Source organism: Lissotriton helveticus, chromosome 10, assembly GCF_964261635.1.
Source record: "Lissotriton helveticus chromosome 10, aLisHel1.1, whole genome shotgun sequence".
NCBI lineage: Eukaryota > Metazoa > Chordata > Amphibia > Caudata > Salamandridae > Lissotriton > Lissotriton helveticus.
Window position 1 is genome coordinate 347,097,683 of NC_136071.1, and position 22,199 is coordinate 347,119,881.

Genomic DNA, 22,199 nt, shown 5'->3' on the forward strand with positions numbered 1-22,199 from the left:
TGTTTTACTGCCGGTTGGAATTTGCTAATGTTGGGAAGATGGGTTTTTACAGTTGGGAACCACCAAATGTTTCCGCACTCATGTTCCGGACCTTATGTGCTTCAAAGTGACCAAAGCGACCCCTCTGAGGAATAATTATGGGAACCGGTTGTAAACTTTGTGTATCATGATGTCCTATGGGGAAAATCTGTATAAAAGGAGCGATCCACAGAACCAATTTGAAGCAGTCTCCCCAAGTTGCACGTGTTGTACTTGTCGTGACTTCTGTGTTCCCTGCAGTAATAAACCTTGAATCTTTGACGTCGAAGGAAGTGTCCCGTGTCTCTGTAGTTTGTGCGCCGAAACAGGTATCCCATGAAGGTTATAGGTGTTGTTCCCTGGCACCGCTGGTACTGATAAAAGTCCAGTCCTTCAGTTGGCGCCCAACGTGGGGCGACTTCAGCGGTACCGGTCCGGTCCAAAGCCTGATGTTCGTGAGGAACTTCGTGTGAAATCTCCGAGGGAAGGTGCACCCCGCTTCATCGATCCTGTTGTCGAAATAAGTGGCCCGAAGTTTTTCCCTGCGAAGATTCCCGCCTCCTGACGGCTGCAATGGACCGATGCCCTGACTGTCGACCTGTCTTCGACGTCCGGCGTAGATCTTTGTACAAAGCGAGACGATAGACGGGCCTTCCTGGTGACGCCATTGAAGTTCTGAGTTAAGTATTTGTGGGTCGCTCCCAGTCCTTAGTGATTGTTTTTAGCTTTTTGAAAGCTTTGGTGTTAACCTTTAAGGTTTTTGTTGTAATAGCTCATTGAGCTTTGTAATAGCCTCCTCAGGCTTTGTGGTAATAGCTCTCCGAGCTTTGTAATAGCCTTACGGCTTTGTTGTATTGCATGGTTCCATTGCATTTGTGGTTCTTAGTATTGGTTCTTAGTATTATTTGACAGTTGCAATTGCCAAAAACCGAGGGTTTTGACTTACACGAGGTTTTATTGCTTCGGTAATCCTTGAAGTTTGATACTAGGTTAGTGTGCACGATGCCTAGCCATAGTGGTTTGTTTCGTATTTTCAAATGTTGCGCAATGGACTCCCGGTTGGAGGACTCATGTCCGATACCTCCAGTTGGAACTCCGATACATGATCTATATAGTCGACACGGTGTGGGTCCCATAATCTATAATGATTACTGGATCCGCTACACGAAGAAGGACGGTGACCTTAGATGGCCACCACACGGAACTTTTGAACTTTTGATTTTAGATAATCTTGAGGCTAAATTATTTTTAAAGAAAGCTAGGCCAGCTATGTTTGATTCCTTTCGAATATGGCGTAAAGAGGCCAAACAGAAAGAAATCAAACAACTTAAAAAGGATAAAAAGCAAGAATTTGTTCCGATAATGCAAGCTATAAAAGAATGTAGACAAGACAAAGAAGAAAAAGACCTGGAAATAGCTACTAGATTGCATCATATGAAAATAGATAAATGTTACCCAGCTTTACCGAATAAATTAGAAAAGAAAGAAGAAGATTTGAAGGAGGATCCCTTGCTATCATACTTGATGAAATCACCACCTCCTTATGTACAGGGTGCTACTGCTCCTGTAGTTCCTCCTGTAATACCTCCTGTTGTTCCTCTTGTTGCTCCAGCGGCTGCGGGTCAGCCCGCTGTTAACCCTACGTTTGTATCTCCATCTATTATCGTTCCTACTGCTCCTGTACCTGTACCTTCTCAGACTGTTGTTTCTGCTTCTCCGACTACCTTGTCCGTTCCTACTATGTCTTCTTTTACCTCTAGTGTTGTTGCTCCTGTTTTTCTTTCTCCTTCTGTTCGTAAGCGTGTTCCTAATTCTGTTGCTACCCTTTATTCACCCCTTCCTGGTCCGTTATTTTCGTCGGATTCATCTGATACTCCTCAGAGACGGAGTCAGATCCCTAGTGGTAGGGAGAAAGAGACGTTAGTAACAATGGCCCATAGGTGGATAAGACATCCTGCCAATTACACTCCACGTGTAGTGTTCGATACATTTTCTCAGTTTAATGAGCCTACGCAGAGATTCGTATTTGAGGAAATGTGTAACTTTTTGAGGGAAGAATGGTACAATAATGATGTAGATGATGTACCGTCCGACATAATTGAACTCCAGAGTAACTTTTCGAATGGTATGATTGTAGGTGACGATGTACGACGTGCCGTGGAACGTTTATTAGCATTTAGACCCGCAGCACGTTCTCGAGTGTCATTAGATGATACCACTGAGAATTGGAAAGCGGTTCCTGGTCAGTATCCCATGAGAGAAGTCCCGCCACTGTGGGTGCCTGGAGATCCGCAAGCTAACCCTCCGGTTCTGCCGCATTTTCAAAGGGTATGGATACATCTTCCATGGAAACGATCGGAAGTTTTGCAGGTGAAGCAATCCTTACCCGATCCGCGTAAAAATCCGGCTGGTTATTATAAGGAGTTATCACAACTGGTGGAAGCTTCTATTATGAATATTGCCGACATCGACATGTTGTTTGGCAATGTTGTACCGCAACCAGTTTGGGCTAAAATTCGTCAAGCCAATCACGCTGTTGAATTAGGGGGTGATTGGGCTGCACTGCTAGCAGCTGATGCATTACAAGTTGGTGGAGCTAAACCTGAACAAATGATCTTGGATTTGCCTCAGAGAATCATTACGCTCATGAAAACTCTCATGCCAGCGATGAAGGTGAACTGGGATAAGTTGTCAGCTTGTAAGCAAAAGAAAGACGAAAGCGTCTCGGATTTCTTTACGAGGTTTGAGGAAGCGTTTATCGACCACAGCGGCCAGGACATGGGCGCTGAGGGAGGTCAGCGGTTATTCGTTGACAAATTTGTGTCAAATTTGCTGCCTGAGCTATGCAACAAATTAAAGAATTCAGAAAGTGCGTGGGCAGTCTCAACCCCTGCGCAAATATTGGCAACGGCTCAGTATTATGAGAATAGGGAAAAGGAAGAAAGTGATCGTGTAGAAAAGAAAACGAAAGAACTCAAAACGAAGGTTTTGTTGCAGCAAGCATACCCTCCGCGATCGAACCAAAATGATGCGCAACAGCAGTATCGACCCCGTGCACAGCCTGATAGGATGCAGCAGCGTCCTGACAACTTTGATCCCAGATCTACACTAGGATATAATCAATGCGCATATTGTAGGAAAGAGGGACATCTGAAATATGAGTGTCTTGCTTTAAAAGACCGTTTAAATGGTGTGTCAGCTCGAGGAAATCGTGGCAGTGGTCCTCAGCAGGCACCACGTGGTAGAGGTCGTGGTTCATCCCACAATCAGATTGATCGTCATCAGAATCAATCGGATGCAAATAATTATTTTGACCAGCGAAATGCGGGATCAGTTCAGTCTGCACAATATAATGTTGATGATTATTATATAGACCACGAGACTGTTGTAAATGACCACTACTAGGACAGCCTAAGACAAAGAGAGGGAGTAGTGTCAGTTCCGGTCGATCAGAGTGGGCCTTACGTTGCAGTGACTACATCGGGTGTAGTTGAGCCTTTTCTGTTAGACACTGGTGCGACGAAAAGTTCCATCATGCATTCAAAACTCCCTGGCGCACCTTTGTCTGGCTTAACGAATGTTTCCGTTGGATTCTCTGGCGCCCCTGTTAGTAACCCAGTCTCTAACCCTTTGCCTCTTATGATTGGACCACGTGAGCTAACGGCTCCACTGATTCTATCTACAGGCTGTGGTGAAAATCTTTTGGGCTTGGATTTGTTGAAACGATTATATGCAACATTGTATTGTTCCCCTGAAGGAGTGGAACTTACATTGGGGAGGAGAGTGATCTCTCCCATGTATTTATCGGTTGATAAATTCCCACCGGAATTGAATTCCCTCCCAAAGTCCTTATGGGCCACAGGTCCCAATGATGTGGGTCTGTTAGACATTCCACCCTATGTGATCCAATTAAAACCAAATGCGCGATTACCGCGGTTACCTCAATATCGTATTTCTCTTGAAGGCGAACGAGCACTGTTAGGAATCATTCATGATCTCATTGGAAAGGGTGTTGTTGAAGAAACTCGTGGAAACGTGTGCAATAGCCCTGTATTGCCAATTTTGAAACGAACTGACCCAACTAAACCTCCTGTGTATCGTTTTGTTATAGATTTGAGAGAGGTAAACAAAATAGTGGTTCCGCAATTTCCTGTGGTTCCCGACATTACGGCTTTACTAACAATGATTCCGGCATCTGCCTCCTGGTTCACAGTGATCGATTTAAAGAATGCTTTCTTTAGTATTCCAATCGCAGAAGAAAGCAGAGACCTGTTCGGATTCTCATTAGGAGGTCGCAGTTTTAGGCTAAAACGCGCTCCACAGGGTTACTGTGAGAGTCCATCAATCTACAGCCAAGCACTTAAAAGTCAGCTTGATGACTTTATATTGCCTAAAGGTGCAGCTTTGATTCAATACGTAGACGATCTTTTAGTGGCAGCTGATACAGAAGCTATTTGCAAAACGGCTACAGTATCATTATTGCACTATTTACATGACTTGCACCACAAGGTATCACCTTCGAAGCTACAGTATTGTTGCCAAGAAGTTACCTATTTAGGTCACTTATTGTCAAAAGAAGGGAGAAGGTTGACCCCAGAGAGAATTGCAGTGATTTCCCGAATGACTGTGCCGAAAACCCAGAGAGATGTTCGTGCCTTTTTAGGTATTACGTCCTACTGCAGACAATGGATTCCAAATTTTTCATTGTTGGCAAAACCATTGATAGCCCTTACGTGCAAGGATGTTTCATCTCCAGTACCTTGGTCTGAAGAATGTCAGAAAAGTTTTTCTGAATTGCGTGATGCGTTGTGTTCGGCTCCTGTGTTGGGTACTCCTGATTACAGTAAGCCGTTTACACTATACGTTCACGAGAGGGATGGTTGCGCGTTGAGTGTTTTGACACAATCTTTTGGTGGTAAGCAACGCCCATGTGCATACTTTTCTTCGACTTTAGACCCAGTAGCAAGAGCCTTGCCAAGTTGCTTAAGGGCAACAGCGGCAGCTGCGGCGTCCATTCGACAGTCTGCAGGTCTAGTCATGGGTAATATGCTCACGGTAATGGTTCCGCATGCAGTCGACACTCTATTAAACCGAACGAAAACTCAACATCTGACGAGCGCAAGATTGTCTGGGTATGAGTTGACGTTGCTGGCCAGTCATATACGGATAAAACGATGTAATGTGTTGAGTCCAGCAACATTGCTGCCGATCGACACAGAATCAAGCAGTGAAGCAGTACATGACTGCTACCTCAGAACTGAGGAAGAAACCAAGGGTCGCATTGACCTAAAGGATACTCCATTGACAGATCCCGATGGTACTCTGTATGTGGATGGTTCTTGTTTCAAATTACCGAATGGTGATGTGACAACTGCGTATGCTATAGTTACATTGAAAACGATTGTGGAGAGCGCAAGGTTGAGTCAAAATTCAGCTCAGGCTGCTGAGCTCATTGCCTTGACGAGAGCATGTGTATTGTCTAAAGATAAACGAGTGAATGTGTTTACAGATAGCCAGTATGCATTTGGTGTGGCACATAGTTTTGGACGACTGTGGAGAGAGAGAGGATTCCTTACGTCACATGGTAAGAAGATTCAGCATGGCCAGCTTGTGAATGATCTTCTGGATGCACTTACGTTGCCTAAGCAAGTGGCGATTGTTAAGTGTAGTGCGCATTGTAAAGTGACGGATGATGTTGGTTGTGGTAATGCATTTGCGGATGAAACTGCTAAAGAAACTGCCCGGAACCTTAGCACTCGAATGTATGTGACGAGTTCGGTAAGGTGGCCTACAGAATCAAGTATGTGTGAAAACACTGTTGAGAGTGTGAAATCCATTCAGAATGAGGCTACCGAGACTGAAAAGACGAAGTGGAAAGAAAGTACGGGAAAGTTGGATACGAATGGTTGTTGGATTGACTTGTCGGAACAGAAAAGATGGATGTTGCCTGATGCGTATGTGCTGGCTGTTGTGACTATGGCACACGGGTTAGCACATATTAGCGCGAAAGGTATCTGTAAATTGCTGTTTCCTGTGTGGAAGAATGATGGTATTACGAAATGTGCTGAACGTTTGGTTAAGAATTGCATGGTATGTTTGATGCATAATCCTGGTAAGGGCACTCCCACTCCACCTGGCCATTTTGCTCCTCCTGCATACCCTTTCGAAGTTATCCAGTTGGACTTTATTCACATGGAAAGATGTAATAACTTGAAGTATGTATTGGTTGTGGTGTGCGCATTCTCCCGATGGATTGAGGCCTACCCCCTTAAGGATAATACGGCTTTGTCCACGGCAAAAATTTTACTCAAAGAATATTTTTCCCGTTACGGAATGCCTCGGGTTGTGTGGTCAGACAACGGAAGTGAGTTTGTTGGGAGCGTGATGAAGAGTGTGTGTCGCGGATTAGGGATTGTTCAAAAATTTCATAGTGCAAACCATCCACAATCAGCAGGATTGGTGGAAGGGTACAATGGCACCCTTAAACTAAAACTAGCAAAGATTCAGGCTACGACAGGTCTTTCGTGGCCTGACGCTTTACCCTTAGCATTACTGTCAACAAGGGCAACTGTACACTCCCGAGTAGGGCTCAGTCCCTATGAAATAGTATTCGGTCGTCCTGCCAATGTTTGGGGGGTCCCTAGACCAGGTGTCTTTTGTGAACTTGAGTATCCAATGTTAATCGATTATCTTCATGACTTGACTGCTAAACTGAGGTTAATTCACCAACAGGTTCACGAAGCATTGCCAACACAGACGGAGGGTCCAGGCCACCAACTCCAACCCGGAGATTGGGTGGTGACGCGCAACTTCTCACGCAAGAACAATTTGGACCCTAGATTCACTGGACCCTACCAAGTCCTCCTTGCCACGAGAACTGCAGTTCGTCTTGAGGGGCGCAGAAATTGGGTGCATGCCACCCACACCAAGAAAGTCCCCATTCCGTTGCCAGCAGACTCGTGGGTGAGGAAAGGCATTGCATCAACTGAAACCGAAGGATTGCCAGCGTTTGTACCTTTCAGCGACGCACAACCTGTCGGAGAATCCCCAGTGCAGCAAAAAGGCAATACTGAACATTTGTCAACAGAAAACTCAAGACCAGAGCATTCAGCTGATCAACAGGGCGTTGTCCCTTCTACAGATCTTTTGTTTAATGAACAGACACGTTCTGGGAAAACTCGTTATTTTCTGCGATCAAGCACCAGAGACTAATAAAAAAAATCTGTTCTGTCCCTTGATAAGTGCATTATCCCGTTTTCCCTGAACACTGTAAAAACACTCACGTTATTACAATTATTTTGTATATTTATTGAGCTCCGTTCTTTACACCTTTTTGTTTCCACAGCTGAGAGACATTGTTTTTGCGTATATATATATATATATATATTGAAATAAAGACCGTAGGGCCGCGCGTGTACTTCCTCCTGGTTAGTAGGTCTTGACGCTAGGTTAAAGACCGTCGATTCCTGGGAACTCCTAGGAATTGACTATTGCTACACAGAACGAAGTGCGTCAAGAAACGTTGCGGACGGTCATAGGGAATGGCATTTTCGAAGCTGATGGACTTGGAAAGAGCTCAAGCAAGAAGATTCAAGCTGCAGCAACTCAGTCGTACCAAATGTTTCATATTTCAAATATTCGTATTGTTCATGACTATTTCTGCATTTTTGGTAGGTGCAGTGTATTACACAATGTTTCACTTCTTGTCTTCTATCACACCTACTCCTACCCCTGATTTTAACTTCATCTCCACTGTTTCTCCTCATTCTTTTCACATCCTACCTGAACACGAGCAGGCTAGACGTGCAGAATTCCGCAATAATTCCTTTATTCAACTCCTTCATCAGCATCAGTTAGTGGTAAACACTACTAACTGTTGGGTGTGTGGGTTGATGCCACATACTACGGATAAGGGAATTCCATATCTGGTGTTACCGTATAGCTCCCAAGGGTCTGCTCGAGCATTTCAAACAATGTTCCGAAGCGCACTGGGTTTCCACCCCATTCGAGAACCACGTTCCCCTTACTCTGGTCCTACTTCGTACCAAAAAACTTTATCGATAGCAATAGAGGATTTAGATAGCGATATCTATGATCTTTCGCTTATCCCTGAAGAAGAGGTACAAGCCTATAGGGTCCTAAGTAGAGGCGAATATAGTGTGTTCACTAATGAAAAACAGCTTAAAAGCTCGCCTCCGATATGGGTCGTACCCCACATTGGTAATTTTTGCCTAATAGGTCGCGGCCGTAGATCGAAAGCCCGACTTGGAGAGAGTGCTTGCACTGAAAATTACATTCTGCCAATGGTCTCCTCCCCTGTGTTCCTGGCTGCCAAGGGTACCTACTTTATTTGTCATGATCGTGCATATGCATGGTTACCCTCTGACTTTATAGGTGCATGCTTTATTGCCAACTTGTTGCCTCCTACGTTCACTGTAGATGCAGATTATCACAAGACTAGAGTTGTGAGAGGCGTAATTAGCGAAGAGGATACTGCCGGTCAAGAGGCAGGAGACTTTTTCAAGGGTTTCCTCCCGTTTTGGGGACCTATGGTTAATAGTAGGAATCTGAGACAGTTGACTCGAGTGGTAGAATCGACAGCTAATATTACTGCCAGTGCCCTTGGTAATATCACCACAGAACTTCAGGCGGACAGACTTATGACGTTACAAAACCGTATGGTTTTAGATGTAATCTTGGCAGACCGAGGTGGAGTTTGTAAGGTGATCCATTCATCTTGCTGTATTTTTATTCCTGATAACGCTCCGACTGTCTATCAAGCCATCTCGAGGTTGCATAAGATCTCCGAATCCATACACGTGGATGTAGGGGATTGGACGCTACTTGGTTGGTTTTGGGGCCTGATGTCGACTTGGGGTTGGAAAATTCTGACGATCATTGGAGTCGTTGTAGTGTTCCTGTTCACGTGTTGCCTTTGTGTACAGTGCGGTCCTGCCTTATGTGGCCTCTGTGCTACAACGTGTATGAGACAGCCACCTGTTACCAAAGGGTCTCGATTGGACAGAGCTATGCTGCAACAACATCTCGAGGGTCTGATGAATATCGAATATGATTCCGACTAGTGCTTGCCTACATGAGGGCAAAAGGAGCGTCTGAGGTTCCGTGACAATTTTTAGGTGGTGTTTTCGACTCGCACGAATATGGTCGAGTCTGGTATCTAAGAACCGTAAATGACGAGTCTAGTAGTTGTGCGCAGTTTCGCTGTGCTAACTTGTACCGTTCATTTGATATGTGAGTTTTCCATTTGTACCCACGGGTTCCATCTTAGATACGGCATCCATTTTTGTCTCTTGCCCTCAAGTAGGCAGCGAACGGACACTGTCCGCTTCGCGACCCTGGGACTCCCACGATATTTGCGGAAGACACATGCTCTTTGTAAGTGTCTTTATGATGAGGGGGATGATACTGTAAGGCAGATGGCCCCGCTCGAGGCTCATCTTGCCGTGCCAGTTTATTGTCTCAGCCGTGCATCTCATTTAGGCACGTCCCTTTGATGCCTGTATCTCGTGTTTCCCGATACCTCCCCTTTTACACCCTTTTCGACTCGCCCACTGTTTCCATCTTCCTCTCCACCTGTTTTAGTTCCTATTTCGATCTGTTTTACTGCCGGTTGGAATTTGCTAATGTTGGGAAGATGGGTTTTTACAGTTGGGAACCACCAAATGTTTCCGCACTCATGTTCCGGACCTTATGTGCTTCAAAGTGACCAAAGCGACCCCTCTGAGGAATAATTATGGGAACCGGTTGTAAACTTTGTGTATCATGATGTCCTATGGGGAAAATCTGTATAAAAGGAGCGATCCACAGAACCAATTTGAAGCAGTCTCCCCAAGTTGCACGTGTTGTACTTGTCGTGACTTCTGTGTTCCCTGCAGTAATAAACCTTGAATCTTTGACGTCGAAGGAAGTGTCCCGTGTCTCTGTAGTTTGTGCGCCGAAACAGGTATCCCATGAAGGTTATAGGTGTTGTTCCCTGGCACCGCTGGTACTGATAAAAGTCCAGTCCTTCACGCTGGAGGGCTGGGGAATCATTGTTTAATAGAAAGGGGCCTCTCTGTTTTCAGGTGCTCCTACGCTGGTAGGGCTGGGGAATAATTTTATAATAGAAAGGGAGGGACCTCGCTGTTTTCAGATGCTCCTGCACTGGAGGGCTGGGGAATCATTGTTTAATAGAAAGGGGCCTCTCTGTTTTCAGGTGCTCCTGCACTGGAGGGCTGGGGAATCATTGTTTAATAGAAAGGGGCCTCTCTGTTTTCAGGTGCTCCTGCACTGGAGGGCTGGGGAATCATTGTTTAATAGAAAGGGGCCTCGCTGTTTTCAGGTGCTCCTGCGCTGGAGGGCAGGGGAATCATTGTTTAATAGAAAGGGGCCTCACTGTTTTCAGGTGCTCCTGCACTGGAGGGCTGGGGAATCATTTTATTATAGAAAGGGGCCTCGCTGTTTTCAGGTGCTCCTGCGCTGGAGGGCTGGGGAATCATTGTTTAATAGAAAGGGGCCTCACTGTTTTCAGGTGCTCCTGCGCTGGAGGGCTGGGGAATCATTTTATTATAGAAAGGGGCCTCGCTGTTTTCAGGTGCTCCTGCGCTGGAGGGCAGGGGAATCATTGTTTAATAGAAAGGGGCCTCACTGTTTTCAGGTGCTCCTGCGCTGGAGGATCATTGTTTAATAAAAAGGGGCCTCTCTGTTTTCAGGTGCTCCTGCGCTGGAGGGCTGGGGAATCATTGTTTAATAGAAAGGGGCCTCTCTGTTTTCAGGTGCTCCTACGCTGGTAGGGCTGGGGAATAATTTTATAATAGAAAGGGAGGGACCTCGCTGTTTTCAGATGCTCCTGCACTGGAGGGCTGGGGAATCATTGTTTAATAGAAAGGGGCCTCTCTGTTTTCAGGTGCTCCTACGCTGGTAGGGCTGGGGAATAATTTTATAATAGAAAGGGAGGGACCTCGCTGTTTTCAGGTGCTCCTGCGCTGGAGGGCTGGGGAATCATTTTATTATAGAAAGGGGCCTCGCTGTTTTCAGGTGCTCCTGCGCTGGAGGGCAGGGGAATCATTGTTTAATAGAAAGGGGCCTCACTGTTTTCAGGTGCTCCTGCGCTGGAGGGCTGGGGAATCATTTTATTATAGAAAGGGGCCTCGCTGTTTTTCAGGTGCTCCTGCACTGGAGGGCTGGGGAATCATTGTTTAATAGAAAGGGGCCTCGCTGTTTTCAGATGCTCCTGCGCTGGAGGGCAGGGGAATCATTGTTTAATAGAAAGGGGCCTCTCTGTTTTCAGGTGCTCCTGCGCTGGAGGGCTGGGGAATCATTGTTTAATAGAAAGGGGCCTCTCTGTTTTCAGGTGCTCCTACGCTGGTAGGGCTGGGGAATAATTTTATAATAGAAAGGGAGGGACCTCGCTGTTTTCAGATGCTCCTGCACTGGAGGGCTGGGGAATCATTGTTTAATAGAAAGGGGCCTCTCTGTTTTCAGGTGCTCCTACGCTGGTAGGGCTGGGGAATAATTTTATAATAGAAAGGGAGGGACCTCGCTGTTTTCAGATGCTCCTGCACTGGAGGGCTGGGGAATCATTGTTTAATAGAAAGGGGCCTCTCTGTTTTCAGGTGCTCCTGCACTGGAGGGCTGGGGAATCATTGTTTAATAGAAAGGGGCCTCGCTGTTTTCAGGTGCTCCTACGCTGGTAGGGCTGGGGAATAATTTTATAATAGAAAGGGAGGGACCTCGCTGTTTTCAGATGCTCCTGCACTGGAGGGCTGGGAATAATTTGGTAATAGAAAAGGGCCTGGCTGTTTTTCAGGTGCTCAGCTTGTAGGACATTGTCACCATGGCCCTGTGTCCTTTCCAAGAACAATATCTTCCCACTTACATTCCTTGTGTGTTTCATAAAAGGGCACGCCTGCGAATGTGGGCCACGTCCGCGAATGTGGACCACGCCCCGCAAATGTTGGGCATGCCCGCGAATGTGGGCCACGCTCGCAAATGTGGCCACGCCCCGCAAATGTGGGCCACTTTTTCCGTCAGTGCCCGGGCCAAATTGTGATCCCAATCAGACCCTAGGCTCAACGTCAACTAAAGATAGGGTGACCAGGCATCCCGGATTTGCCAGGACAATCCCGATTTTTCGCCAGCTGTCCCGGCAGATTTCAGGAAATTAAGCTCATGTCCTGGTTTTAGAGGGGGTCGGCTGAAAACGGTGGGAGGTATCTTTTTATGTTTTGCAAAGCAGGGGTAGTTAGCAGCTGGTATAAGAAAGCTATTTAATTAACAGGCAAGCTTCTGGCTTTAAAAATAGCATTTTATATATGTTCCTACTGCCTCTTCTGTATTTCTCTGATAAGGAGCACTGTCATTATGTTCGGTGGGTTGAAGTAAAATTGTAGTCCTTCTATTTTTGGGAAAAGTCCCGGTTTTTGGCTTTAAGATTCTGGTCACCCTAACTAACGACCCACGATAATGCCCGGACCCAGTATTATATGCACATTATAGCTCATTAAATCACACTGTTGGTTGGCAGATTCATCCAACGTTTTACATATCCTTCACAAGCCTACTGTTAGCACCTCACACATCACCGTGGCGAAACCCACTGCCCTTATTTTAAATGCAAAGCGAATATGCAAAAAGGAAAGGAGGAAACAGCACTTTAACTCACCAACCCCAGGTACGTGCACGTCACTTGACCCTTGGTGGTGTTCACAGTCCCAGTGCAGACACCCAGGGCCTTGCTTTCGCTCGGAGGACCCAATGCGTCCAATCAGCGCTCTTTAAATGCCACTGTGGCTACCTCTGTGAACCCGTCAAGTGTTGTGTGCTGGATGGGCTTTGAGAAAGGTTACAGCTCTACACAGGATAAGGCACATCCCAGATTTACCTATGGTCAGTGATCTGAAAGGAGTCAAAGTCAAACCCAAGTCTGTGAAATCTTAACCTCACCTTTATGGTCTTGTAAGTGGCAGTTCTACCTCAGTCCACCCCTCCCAGTCACTGGTGTTGGAGGTTACGTCCAGGGAGAATGAGTTACTGAGCAGTGTCCGATGTCCTGCCTCTGGGATGGGTTGCAGAGCTGTGATGGTGTGACTAGTCTTAGGGTGAAGGTATTTCCTGAAATGATGGTTTCTGGAGAAACAGCTCAGGCCTTTACACGGCTAACATGGGTGTTTCCCCAGAATCGATAGATTAACACCTGTACTGTTTGGATGGAGGCTTTGCCATCGTTATACCCACAGTGTCAGCATGAGTACCAAGCCCTGCAAGAGTCAATGAACTATCACCATGAGAAAGTGACAAGAGATAACAATGGGGCCATTGATTAAAGGGGGAAGACCATTGAAAGATCACAGACGAATCAGCACTTCTGGTGGATTCTTCTGTGGATTTACCTCCGTGTGGTGGTTCCTCTGTGATCTTCCTAAGGGAAGGACTGATTCAAAACAGATTGCACAGGCCCACCTCCTCTTTTCTTTTTGGTGCAGGGAAACATAGTGGCCCTGGCGCACAGCACCGATGACCCTGAGGACGATGAAAATGAACTTGTGGTCAGTTTCCTCCGCCACCAGAGTAGCCTGACCCTGGAGGCCGAGGGGCTAGCGACTGGCTTCTGCAAGGATGTGCACGGACAGGTGAGCACTAGGACTCTAGCTTTGTGCACGTCAGGCTTTTCTTTTGGCTTTTGGTAGAGTGCAAGGCTGAAGGAGCAGTCTGAAGTTTAACAGTACCTGTGTGTTGAATGTAGTGTTTCCCTGTAACTCAAATCATCATTAAACATGTCCTTATTCTGTTTAGCTTCATTGAGTGCTCGCATCAATTCAAATCAATTTTCAAAAGCTTTATTCGATTCTTTAAAATCAATCCTAAAAGCATAACAACGACATTCAGACAAGAAACAGCAGATCGAGCTGTCAAAGACGTACCTTTAGAGAGGGCTGACTTTAAAAAACTTCCAACGTTAAAACAAACTGGGATTTTTGATAACATACATAACAAATACAAGACAGGCTTCCTTAAGCGAAGTCCATACATTTTAGTAACAGATTTTAATAACTTTCTGGTTAAAAGGTCATACTATTTACACAAAAAGACAACGTGCTTATATACTGAACAACTGTGTTGCCTGTTGATCTGGAACAGAATTCATTTATAGATGTCAATGTATATGGATGTATCAGACTACAACTTGTGTACACATTACATCCACATATATTGTTTATTCAAATGACGATTTCTATAGTGATCATAGCAATGGACAATGTATACATGTAACATATCTGCTTAGGTTTCGAGAATCAAAAGACTGTGTACACATACGATATCAAGTTTATCTCTGACAACAGGCCCATGGAAGCAACCTGTCTCATTGTGGCCAAATAAAAGATGAAATTGCAAAAAATGGCAAAACAAACCTTCTTAATAGTCAAGGATTAGCCCATGGCAATTGGGCAAGCAAATTGCCATGGAAGACCGCGTGTTGGAACAAATATATACCATAGAGAGCATATCTAAGCCATAAATGCTCTCTATACATTAAAATAACTGAGCCGCATCGCACCATTTAAGGAAAACTCTGCCCCTAAAATCTCGAGGGAAACCGCCTTTACCACACAAATCTTTACCACACAGGTAAGAACCCAAATGGTCTTTTATGCTTTCATAAAGGTACAGATGAAAATAGTGGGCTATCTCCCCTTATATTACCCCATCAGTGCCTTCAACTTTAATGGCATATGGATCTTGGGGTCTACCAGCAGGCTCAGGGGCCCGACACGTTTTCCCCTCAAGTGATCAAGGCAGGAGGACAGAGCCAGCCAGATGGTTTGTCACACTGAAGTGTTTGTGTCCCTATATTACTGGAGAAGCAAATTTCTCGATACACACAAATGTGCCATCCCCATCCTTTCACCAACCGCCTGTGAACTAAACGTCCCAAATACACAACATATATATTAGGGCCATATTCCAGACATCAAGTTGGCAAATGACCCCAGTTATGGAGACCTAAGTGACTTTTACTGGAGAGAGTTAGTAGGCAGCCTTCCCACAGGATTAAAGGTAAAAAGAGCTGTGCCCTTGAATATAATTTGGTGCCATCACCTAGCCTGAGTGGAGAGGGCAGATGGTAGCTACTCTGGGGTATGATTTAGGTACAGCGGCGCTCCACCTGGTTGAGATCCACTGGGTTTTCAGGGGATGTCCAATAGTCTCTGATAGACATGCCCTTTGATGGCTTCCGCCTATTCGGTGACGAGGCTGACACTGCGCTCAAACACTTGTTGTAAGAATGTTTCTTGGACTAGGGAATGAAGTGGGAGGGGTGTCAACAAAAAGTTTAACATGAAGATGGGGACAGTATGCCCATGTGAACTGTTTTTTTCTGTAAAAGTTCCACTAAACATACTCACTGTCATTCTTGTAGCTGTTAACAAGCAAAAATAAGAAAAGCCACGACTTGTTCTCTGATGCCAAGTTAAGGCTTATTTTGGATAATATAAGCCCCCCCAAATATCCCCATAGACCCTATGACCATCATGGATGTGTTTTTAAAAAAAATGAATAACCAAATATTATTAGTTTTAATAGTAAATAGCAGTATCCACCAGCCGTCAAGGAATAACAGCATAGTTGTGTTGAATCATGGAGCGAATTATCAACAACAATAAACAGCAGCATCACCTCAGCGAGGCGACCATCATGGATGTTTTAATGCATTTAGAACCCTATTGAATTCATTTCTTAGAGCCTGTCCCTCTGCCTCTTACCCTTTTGATTTCTAAGCAGAGAAACCTCACCTACTTTCAAGTAGGTAAGAGACTATTTATATATATATATATATATATAATATATATATATATATATCGTGATGAAGAAGCAGGACGCTTCGAAACGCGTAGGGTAGATTTTGCCAAATAAATCTCACTTGGAAGCAAATGGGCTAAAGCGTGTTGTCTGGTTAATAAGGAGACAACAATTGTGTGCGTGTGTCTTTCTGTCTGTCTGTCTATCACCTACTGGCTTCAACCCCCCCCCCCCCAGCCCCGGGGACAACTACCACCCCGGGGCTTTAGAAATGGTGGGAGGGGGGCCGTGCGTCCCCCCTCCTGGTGCCCTTGAGGGCCCTGGGGACCGCCACCCCCCCAGGGCCGGTTCCTGCAGTGTCCCGGGATACCCAGGAACCTCATGGCGCCCACCCTGCCATAGCAAACTTGGTTTGAATTTTGAAGGAGAAAAAGTCAAACCAAATTGCTTTTCCACACGGGGAGCTGCATCTTAGCAGCTCCCCATGTGGAAAAGTAATGCCGGCTCCCGAAGGACGTGGGGAGCCGGCTGGGACCGTGGGTGGATTGGGGACCCCCTCCACGGTCCACAACAGAGAGGGCCAGCCTTTGGGGATGGGGTCCCCGTGGCTAAAAGTGGCCCGGAAGGGGGGCCACGCGGCCCCCTTCCCCAATTTTTTTGAAAAAAAAGGCCGACCCCGGGGGATGGGGCCAGAGGAGGGGGGCAATGCAGCCCCCCTCCAAAATAATTTAAATTTAAATAAAAAATCAGGGGGCAGGCTCTGGGAGATGGGGTCCCCAGGGCCACAAAATGACAAAAACGAAGCCCCCCTTCTAAAACATAAAAAAAAAACACCGGCATCATGCCGGAGGCCACGCCGCCTCCTTTCATCACTCTGCAAACGCGCCCCTGACTACTGGGGATCCCTGGGGGCCAACTGGTGGGTTGGTTGGCCCCCAGGGACCCTCAGGATTGAAGAGGAATTAATTCCCCAACTTAAACTGCGCCACAGGGTGTGTTTGCACACATGTCAACACAAGCCCCGCCCCCTCCACCACTGTGCAAACGCACCCCGTGACGTGTTTTAAGTTGGGGGGATTAACTCTTTTTTAATACTGAGGTTCCCTGAGGCCCAACTAGCCCAACAGGTATCTCCAGTATGCGCCAGGGAGCTGTGTTGCAGACAGGTGTTCAGAGGCCACGCCCCTTTTTACACCTCTCTGGGACGCACCTCTGTGGCGATTACTGGAGGTACCTAGTGGGCTAGTTTGACCCTAGGGACCCTTAGGATTCAAGGGGACTTAATCTCTCAAATTAAAGCAGCTATAGGGCGCCTTTACACAGTGGTGAAGGGAGGGGACAGGGCCTGAGGTGATGTGTGCAAAGACTCCCTGTGGCGCGTTTTAAGTTGGGGAAATAATTCCCCTTCAATCCTGAGGGACCCTGGGGGCCAACTAGCCCACCAGGTGCTTCCAGTAAGCGCCACTGTGCTGCGTTGCAGAGAGGTGGTGCAGGCTGTGCCCCTTTTTACACCTCTCTGCAATGGTGCTTACTGGACGTACCTAGTGGGCTAATTTGCCCCTAGGGACCCTCAGGATTCAAGGGGAGTTAATCTCCCAACTTAAAACGGCCCCAGAGCGTGTTTACACAGTGGGGAAGGGAGGGGACGGGGCGCTCTTCATTCCTGAGAGCCCATGGGGGCCAACAAGTCCACCAGGTGCTTCCAGTAAATGCCACTGTGCTGCGTTGCAGAGAGGTGGTCCAGGCCGTGCCCATTTTCTCTGCAACACAGCCTGTGGTGCTAAGTAGAGAAACCTGATGGGCTAGTGGTACCCAAGGGACACTCAGGATTCAAGGGGACTTTATTTCCCAAATTAAAACGGCCACAGGGCGTGTTTTCACACGTCAGCTCAGCCCCCCTCCCTTCACCAGTGTGCAAACGCGCCCTGTGTTGCGTTTTAAGAGGTAGTTTTAATCCCCCTGCCCTATTATATACTAGGGGCTTACACAGGAGGTCATGCTAATAAAACGGGTATCCCAACGCATAGTGTTCCCTAGTGTATGTAGGTGTTTTAACTGTATTCTAAGTGCCTTTTAGCATAGCACTGGCTCTAGGACTGGTTAGCCAGAATCGGTTACCACCAGTACCCATCTGAAAAAGTTGAGGGTACAGGATGATTTTGCAAAAAAACCTCTTTCTGCTCCTTTGTTTGTTCTTTCTGCATGTCTTCCTTCTTCTTGCACTTTTCTTCGTCTTTGAGGACTTCTATTGATTCTTTCTGCATTTCTTTTTCTTCTTTCTGTGTGTTTTTCTTCTTTCTTCACATGTCCTACCTATGTAGGCATAGTTAGAAACTAGCATTTAAAAAAGCTTTGAAATTCACTTAAAAAACCATAGGTTTCAGGCACGTTATAGTTAGGAATTAGCAGTTAAAAAACCTTAGAAATTCACAGAAAAAAATGTAGGGTTCAGGGGTGTTATAGTTAGCTGGACATTTCATTTGTACAAAACCATTGAAATTCCACCGTTATAGTTAGTTCAGCTAACTATAACTCGCACACCCGCAATGCACTGCTGATGACGTCACGTATTACATCACTCATGACATGGTCAGTGACATCACTCATGACATCACTGATGACATCTCAAATGACATCACTGATGACATCATCTTTGTGATAGAGTGGCTGACCTCCTCTCACCCAAATATAACCTTTGATACACACATTGAAAAATAGAAACTAAAATTTTCAAAAAAATGTACATACCAATACCAGTTACAACAACCTATTTAGTAATTCGAAGACCTACATACACATCCACTCATTCACCAACAGTCCTATATAGTCACTCATACATGTAATCCCTCTTTATATGTACTCATACACCTATACATCCTGTTACACACCGCCGCTCATTTATAGAGTTACTCAACACATAGTTACTCATGCTAATAAATAATCAAACATCCATTTACTTGCATATACAGTTATACACACACCACTACACTTACTTCTACAGAAATGTACACATACTCTCTTAAATAATCACTAATAGAAACGCATAGTTATTTATACAGGAACTCTTCCAATCTCTCACTCTCACATATACTCACTTATATACACCAATACTCACATATACTAATTTAAAACATATGTAGTTACTCATAAAGACAGTATTGAGACAGTCATTAACTCACTAACACACCCATACACACACTCATCCACCCATACAGCCCTGCACACATGCTGTCTTCAACACATACAAACAGTGAGTCACTCATTCATGAATCTATGTGCTAAGTAATACCCCCACCGAACCATACAGACACTCAGACACTCCTACTGATACTCAAAAAACCAACTAATAACCCATATTGACACTCATGTAGCTACTCACCAACCTATGCAGCCGCTTATACTCAAAGTGAGACTGATACAGATATTTACATATTTAAACATTACTCACTAGCCCATGTATTCACTAAGACACACTTAATCAGTCAGTTATACAAACAATTTTACAAAAAATAACATCCATCTAGACACTTATTTACCCATTTATTCTTCCATCGACCTTGAGCTGTACATATATAAAAAAGATTTAATTTTCAGAAAGAGACACATTCACTGGATGATGTCATCAGTGATGTCATGAGTGATGTCACTGACCATGTCATGAGTGATGTAATATGTGACTTCATCAGCATTGTATTGCTGGCGTGCGAGTTATAATTAGCTGAACTAACTATAACAGTGGAATTTCAATGGTTTTGTACGAGTGAAATGTCACGCTAACTATAACACCCCTGAAACCTATGGTTTTTTCTGTGAAAAAAAAAAAATATATATATATATATACATATATTATATAAAACAAAGCAGAGAAAGAATGTCACTATCACAGGACAATATCAAAAGCAGCGCATTCTTTGACCCTTATGTCCACATTGAGCACCCTTAAGTTGTATAGTTGTATTAAAAGAACTGTAAATGTCACTTTTTAACAACTTTTTCCCCATCTTTTGCAGTTGAAGATCACCTGGAAAGGACCATGCCATGCTAAGGGAGAGAAGGATCAGTCTAAAGTCTACCAGTACAAAATACAGGATAAAAATGTCAGCTTCTTTGCACGAGGCCTGTCCTCTGCTGTGCTGTGATCTGATAAGAGAATCTGATTTCAGAATTGTTTTTTTATCATGTTCCTTGTAGGATTGTGGTTGCTTTGCTGCACTTTGCACCTGTTACTCTACAATAAATCACGTTATTGGCTCTTATTATGTCGAAGACAGGTTTATACAAATGAGGATTAGAATGTGGAAAGGATGTATTTAAAAGCACACCATTTTCTGCCAAGATAAATTATTTGTGTTATTCGTACACTCATTAAAAAAATTCATTCAACCCGAAGCTTAAGGCTCTTGTCGCCTTCTCATTTCTGCAGTCCTTCAATGTTTGTGTTTTGATAGGGCGGTTTAGAGGGATATTCTGCCCTACTTCTCACAAGGCCCTCTGCAGTGTAAGTCACTTACCTGGACAAGTTTGCCTTTTCAGCAAAATTACGTTAGTACCTGACCTATGACATAGGCAGATAGAAATAATGATAAAAATGGTGTAAACCATGCTTGGTTCTTTGTGTACATACGCTCCAGGGCTGCGGAGTACTATATTTGTAATGTTCCCGTAGCTCAAATCACATCACTCAGGCCACAGGGATAATAAACACAAAGGCTTACTACACTTGGGTTCTAAGTGCACATAGCGTGAGGACGCCTCTGAGAGTCCATTCACTAATATTGAGTTGCATGTTATGGGGCACCGATTCCACGCTCCTTGTCAGAACTTTCTAGAGTGGTCTTTCTGGTTTGGAGGTCAGCGCGGCGCTGGACTGGGTGGGATGGAAGGATTCCTTTGGAGACCCCCCTTTGGAGGGGCTGCTAACTGGGACAGGTATCCCACTTAGAGGGCTTTGGCAAATGGGATTTAACTGGAATCTCCATGCTGAGGGATGTTTGGCAGGGGTCCCATATGTGGTCCTTTCAAGAGTTGCAGGCAGAATTCCATCTTCACAGCTTAGAATTGTATATGTTTCTGCAACTTATGGCTCTAGGGGATTCCTGAGTTCAGCTTCTAGGTGGCCCACATACTAATGGGGGCCTTGGGGAAAGTTGGAATCTCGCACATTTATAAATTCCTAGAAATTAATTCACCGGAACTTCTGAGCCCGTTTAATGCAAATGGGAAGCATGGGTGGACCATTGGAAGACAGAGAGTGAAGAGAGGCTTTAATTGCACCGCAAAAGTCGGCAATATCCTACGGGCTCTCAGATGATAAAACTGAAATATCTACATGTTAGTTGATGCCGTTGCAGAGGGCTCGCCAATACTCACCTCGTGGGTGCGCTATGGTGAGAGTGAATTCATTTCCATATGGTCTGGACTTGCCCTGTATTTGTGAGGTACTGGCTGCCATTTTCGGCTCACTTACACGGATCCTGAAGAGGCCCATTTATCTCTCTCCATGTATAGCTCGCTTCGATTTGTTTAAATACTTGGGAGGGAACGTTGGTGGGGGTGGGGTAGCGGTCGCTGGTTAATTTGGCCACCCTCATTGCCAAAAGGAATTTTTTCTGAGCCAGGAACTCGACTAATCCACCCACATTACTGGCCTGGCACAGGGAGACAGACTGGTGCGCAAAACTTGAGGAACCAATTTATGTTGCAAGAGGATGCCCGCATAAGAAGATATGTGCCAATGGTGGGCTCATTATAGACTAGATTGACCTGTCAAAGAATGTGTATTTTGTATCACTGCTGTACCTGACCGCCTGCATTGTTTGGCTTGCTGTAACCACCCCCCCAAGAAAAACCTGTCCCTTTAATATAAAATTTTATATTTTTTCAAGAATTTGCTCTAATTAAAACGTTTTAAAAAATGATATAAAGAATTCTCTATAAATTCACCTGTCCATCATCTCGCCATGTATCTATAAATGCCACTAGGCATTTAGGATCGGAAGTATTCCAATCCCTTAATGGAACCAAGTAGTTGTTCCATCCACGGCCGCAATATTTATTTGAGTGCGGTCTAGTGGTCAGGTGAGCACGAGGATCCGACGTACAGACACCCTCAACTGGATTCAACTCGCCCTTGTTGAACCCCCCTAAAAAAGTGCTTACCGTATTTTCCGGCGTATAAGACGACCCGGCGTATAAGACGACCCCCTACTTTTCTTGATAAAATGTAGGTTTCGTGCTATACTCGCCGTATAAGACTACCCCCACTTCCAATGCAGTCCAACACAGTCCTGCATAGCCATTTTGAGAATTTATTTTGGGCTTATTAGTGATTCTAGTCCTCCACCGTGTGGATGAGCAGTAAGGCTTTATCAGAGGACAGT

The 22,199-nt window shown here is 45.2% G+C and overlaps 1 protein-coding gene across 2 annotated transcripts in view; it reads left to right on the plus strand.

Moving 5' to 3' along the window:
- Positions 1-20,205, plus strand: part of ELP6 (elongator acetyltransferase complex subunit 6) — a 176,007-nt gene extending 155,802 nt beyond the window's left edge. For both annotated transcript variants that reach the window (XM_078662545.1, XM_078662544.1), the window contains exons 7-8: positions 13,503-13,649; positions 19,830-20,205. In XM_078662545.1, coding sequence (XP_078518671.1) covers positions 13,503-13,649; positions 19,830-19,958 — 276 coding nt within the window. In that variant the 3' untranslated portion in view covers positions 19,959-20,205. The remainder of the gene's footprint in view (positions 1-13,502; positions 13,650-19,829) is intronic.
- The last annotated feature ends 1,994 nt before the right edge of the window (positions 20,206-22,199 follow it).